This window comes from Vicia villosa, linkage group LG7 (assembly GCF_029867415.1).
Source record: "Vicia villosa cultivar HV-30 ecotype Madison, WI linkage group LG7, Vvil1.0, whole genome shotgun sequence".
Classification (NCBI taxonomy): Eukaryota; Viridiplantae; Streptophyta; class Magnoliopsida; order Fabales; family Fabaceae; genus Vicia; species Vicia villosa.
In genome coordinates this window covers 41,023,229-41,028,336 of record NC_081186.1, presented here as the reverse complement: position 1 = coordinate 41,028,336, position 5,108 = coordinate 41,023,229, and the positions used below count along the sequence as shown (strand labels likewise).

The following is a 5,108-nucleotide window of genomic DNA, read 5'->3' as shown; positions in this document are numbered from 1 at the left end:
TGCAGACAACACCCCTAGCATTCTGGACTCAAATATTCTTTTGGGCCAGGTTTTCTTACTTACAAAACACCCCTAATTTACCTCATTAGACTAAAACGCAACCCCATATAAAACTCGAATAAAAAATAATTAATTTTATTAATTATTTTTTAGCTTGATTAAGTATAATAGCCCTTAATTTTTTATATATAAATAATTAGAGTGTTTTGATTAAGTTATACGGTTAAGTATAAATACTTCATTCTTGTCATTTGTTAAATAAAATAATTCTTAGGGGCAAAATTTGGTAAATATATTTGTAATAGTTAAATAAATGATATCTTATAAATGTTTACATAAGTAATGTATTTTATAAATATTATATAAATGATATACCTCATGATAAGTAATTAGTTAAATGTTTTTTAAATAATATGTTTAATTTATTCTAAAAACACGTTTATCAATATTATTCAACTTTTTATGCATATTTCTACTAATTATTAAATTAACTAATCAATTTAAATTTCGCTATTACTAATCTAATTAAAACTCAATTTTTATAAAAGATATATTGGATAGTGACTTATTTTAAAAATTAATCATGAACTATGTCTACGATTACGCTTATTCAAACTCAGACAAATTCAAAGGAGATTTATAAAATATTTCACAATCCTTAAAAACAATTAACCAACAACTTTAATCCGAACTATGATTATTCTGACTTCCTCTTTGTACTAGAGGATACGTAGGCATAAGATTTTGAAATCCTATCGAGTATAATTATAAAAAAATACTAACATTTGGTTTAATCTTCATAAAAAAATTATTTTTAATGTAGGTAGATGTACGTTTACCGTATCTCAAGTTTAAATCCAAATAAAACCTAAACCTAGAAGGGGTCTCCTTGAATACAAGGAAGACGAAGGGTGCATAACACCTTCCCTCCATTTAACCGACTCGCGAACTTAGAATCTTTAACTTAGGGTAATCCGTTTAATTCCCTTCCTTTAAGATCAAATAAACGGTGGCGACTCTTTACCTTAAAATTTTAGGTCGGTTGCTACACGATGGTCGTGGATCTGAAGAATCAAACTAACAAACTCTCCATTCTTGTTGTTCTCACCAAAAACCCGTTGTTTACGGCTAACAAACCTCCAATTAGTGGGATGAAAATTGTAAAGCATAACACATATAAAATGCATGGCCTAGTGGTTAGGCACTTGTGTTTGTCCCAAAATGTTTTGGGCTCAAAACCATCTTCTAATCACACTATACTTCAAGGACGGATCAAGTTAGAGCTCAAACCACTTGGACCAATAACACAATCAAAGACCATCCAATCAAAGACCATCCAGAGAAAAATCTTGTAGGTAAAACAACACATTAACCCAAACAATTTAAAATCTTGTATCAAACAGTAACTACTACCTCACTAGTCACAAAATGATGAGAATAGGACTCAAGAGTCCTAGAAAGAGAAGGGGCAGGAGGCACCTCCGAAACTAGGGAGAGCTCCTCTTAATACATTTCTATCTATATACCACGGATCCCCATCTTACGATTGAATTGCTCTCTCTGAATATACAATACATGATTCCTTGTAGCCTTAAAATCCTCTAAATCTTTTGTACTATATGTTCGCATCCACTTGTCTTGTTTAAGTTGTAAGATACGTTCATATGTAGCCATAAGATCATCCCAAACACCTAAATCATCTGAACGTGTGGCTTTCTCTAATTTTAGTTCTGCAAGTTGGTATAATGTTTTGACTAGATCATCAATGTCTGCAAGATTACCAGTTCTCAATGATTTCTCCAATTTTTGTTGTGCAATTTGTCTATATGTGTTGACACGTCGTTCTAATCCCCCACTTGTTATAGAGTCCAACTTTTGCAATACGTCAATTGCAATTTGCTCTACCAGTTCGGACTCAATCCTGTTCATTTTAAAAATATAAAATAAAAACAAAACATGTCAACGACGTCGTAATGAGGTCTACATTTTTTTCTACATGATTTTAAAATAGAGTTATCATTTTTATTTTAAAAATAAGTTAGACGTAAATAAATATTATATAAAAAATACGATAAAATATATTTTGTTAAAATAATATTTATAAAAATGAATGATATTTTATTTTTTATGATATATGAATTAAAATGAATATTATATTAGTTGATTTCTCTACAAAATTAAAGAAATATATATTAATTAATAAGATTTTATAATATAATACAGTTTAATTTGATTCGATTCGGTTTGCAAAATATAAATTACAAACTGAATCAAAGCACGCGGTTCGATTTTACGGTTTTTTATTAGATCGGTTATGTTATTTTTGGTTACAAGGTCAGTGCGGTTTTGAAGACCCCTAATCAATACATACATGTTGTGTCTATCTTGTTTGAATTGTTTCACCATTTATACCATGTCACTAGCATTAAATAAATTACTTAATAATAACACTTAGTCTTAAATAGCGTTAAAGTTATAAATGTTTATTTATCACAATGAAAAATATTTTAAATATTGTTTTTACTTATTATAATAATTAGATGAATTATATACTAAAATATGAGTCATCATTAGGAATTTGGGGTTACCATAAAATTTATGCGATGGAGGTGAATAATAATTACCTTGTGCCTAAGCAATCCCAGCCAGAAAAATTTGCTGCCTCTTTCAAAGCTAGCCGCCATGTTTGAACTTTGTTCATATCTCTAAGTTGTTCATGCTCCACCAAGTTAAGTGCATAGCTACCCGTCTGATTCCTTACTTGTGTTGGATGTACATGATAGAAAATTGGCACTAAAATCTGTCCATTATTTTTCTTACATTCCAAGATTTTCACAAGCTCTTCCAAACACCATCTAGAAGAAGCAAAATTTTCTGAGAATACAACTATGGATAATTTGGCATCATTGATTGCCTTTAGAAGTGACGGTGATATTTCATCACCTCTTTCAATCTCTTTGTCAAGGTAAGTTTGGACTTGATGTCTGCTTAATGCGGCCAAAAGATGGCTGGTAAATGTATACCGAGTGTCGTCGCCTCTAAAGCTAATGAAAACGTCGTGGATTTGTTGGGAAATGTTGGATGTAAAAGAAGTTGAAGAAACATTGTATGCCATGAGTTTTCAAAGCTAGCTATTCAATGAAGTGTATGTTGAGTTTTATCTCTTGATGTATATAGTCAAAGCTTATGAAGTATATTCTTTCACTAACGTATGCAATATGAAAAGAAAATATAGTCAAATGAAGAGAAAAATTAAATTTAAAATAGTCAAACTTCTAGTATACGAGAACAATGTGAAAATATAGATATTTATATTTGATTTTAATCTTTATAAAATACTTCCTCCGACCTGAATTATAAACAAATATTTTCTTTTTAAGTTTATTGAATAATGAATGTATCTGATCTACATAAAAGATCAGACATTCATTATTTAATGAACATAAAAAGAAAATATTTGCTTATAATAATACCCAGAAAGAATAAAATAATTCACAACCACCTCATCCTTCAATTGTCTATTAATATACTTTTTTCTCCCTTTATTTTTTTTAATATTTCCTAATCAATTCACTTTCATTCATTGATCTCCCATTGAATAAATACTTGAGATTAAATGAAAAGATACTACCACATAAATATGAATTTAGCATCGTGATTTTCACGTGTTAATATCACATTGCTAGAGACATTTTTCTTGTGTTGAGGGATGTAATCTGATCATAGTAAGATTTCTTATCCTTTCTGCGAGTTTTTAGTTGGAAATGCTTCTCATCTTTTTGCAAAGTTAGCATCGTCGCTGTGGTACAACTTTTGGATGGTTGGGGTGGCAGTTAGTTATTCATCAAATTTTTATGGCATTTTTAGAGTGTAAGGTTAAGTTTAGGGGATGTTTCCCTATTGTTTTCCATGCTGTGATTTGGTCTATATGAAAGAATTGGAAGGGAAAAATATTATTTTTTAGCTTGGAAATGGTTTCTTGGTAAACTAGGGTGAAATCTTGTACTTTCATGAAGTGACTTCAGAATCCTATTTCTACCTGCATCTTTAACATATAAAGTGTTTATCTTGATTCAGGTTGTAGTGGTGAATCTGTGTTCCTCTTTTGTTGGACCTGATCTTTTGATGGTGGATCTAATTAATTTGAGATCTAGCATGTGTTTAACGAGGTGTTTACGAGGTGTTTCTTTAGTAGTGGAGGTTTATTTCCACGTGTTTCCTTTTTTTAGAATAATTTTCTTGTTCATTTGTGGTTGAATTTTTTTATTCATTTAAAAAAAAATGTTAACAAAATAAAATTATACAAAGTTAACCTTAACATATTTTAAACTAAATATCTCTTTTCGTTCCTTATCTTTTACTCGGAGTCTAGTTTTTTCCTTAATTTTTTAAAAGACAATTTTAATCCTTTAGTTATACAAAACATTTCATGTTATTCTTTCCTGTCTATTCTAATAGTCAAAATCAACAAAATAGTTTATGTGATATTGGTGTAAAATTTGAAACGATTAAGTGTCATTTTATTTTGTCAAAGTGAAGATCACTTGTATACAACATAACAAATAAAATTTATTCAAAAAAAAAAAATACAAAATTAATCTCAAGCTAATATGAAGAAGAGGAAGATCATAATCTCAAACTCAAAAATAAATCACAAGTTTAAGATTTTTGTTAAGAAAATATTGATACAAATGTTTTTTTACAATCAAACATCCCTTCCAACAAACACAGGCTCCAACCACATGAAGATAGCTGTGCTTCAATGTTTTTCTATAACAATTCTAATAAATTGATTATCGGGATCGAATAATTAAAGCGTGGGATAGAAATTCAGGATCCATAATTTCATAGATCTATTCAATGAAGTGTTATCAATTGTATCGTAAGGTAATCTCTACTCAACAAAGTGGAGGCTCTATTATTACATACTTTAGTAAATTGCAGATGTTATGGCAGGAGTATGATGCTATTAAAGATTGTACAATGGAATGCCCTAAGGATGTTGAGAAATATAACAAGATGGTTAATTCTCAACGAGTTTATGTGTTTTTGGCTGGCCTGGATTCACATTTGGATGGAGTTCGTGGTCGTATCCTTGCTACCACTCC

At 29.8% G+C, this 5,108-nt stretch overlaps 1 protein-coding gene across 1 annotated transcript; it reads right to left on the bottom strand.

Annotated features, from left to right (window-relative positions):
- Window positions 1-1,019: 1,019 nt before the first annotated feature.
- LOC131617125 (disease resistance protein RPV1-like) lies at window positions 1,020-3,160 on the bottom strand. Its single transcript, XM_058888490.1, has 2 exons — window positions 2,625-3,160; window positions 1,020-1,921 (listed from the first exon to the last, which is right to left on the bottom strand). The coding sequence occupies exons 1-2, from the start codon at window positions 3,113-3,115 to the stop codon at window positions 1,519-1,521; spliced, it is 894 nt and encodes a 297-aa protein (XP_058744473.1). The 5' UTR covers window positions 3,116-3,160; the 3' UTR covers window positions 1,020-1,518.
- Window positions 3,161-5,108: the final 1,948 nt, after the last annotated feature.

Coding starts and splice junctions, on each gene's coding strand:
- LOC131617125 (XM_058888490.1), bottom strand. CDS start 3,115: ATGGCATACAATGTTTCTTCAACTTCTTTTACATCCAACATTTCCCAA. Junction 1,922..2,624: donor TGGGATTGCTTAGGCACAAG/GTAATTATTATT, acceptor TAAAATGAACAG/GATTGAGTCCGAACTGGTAG.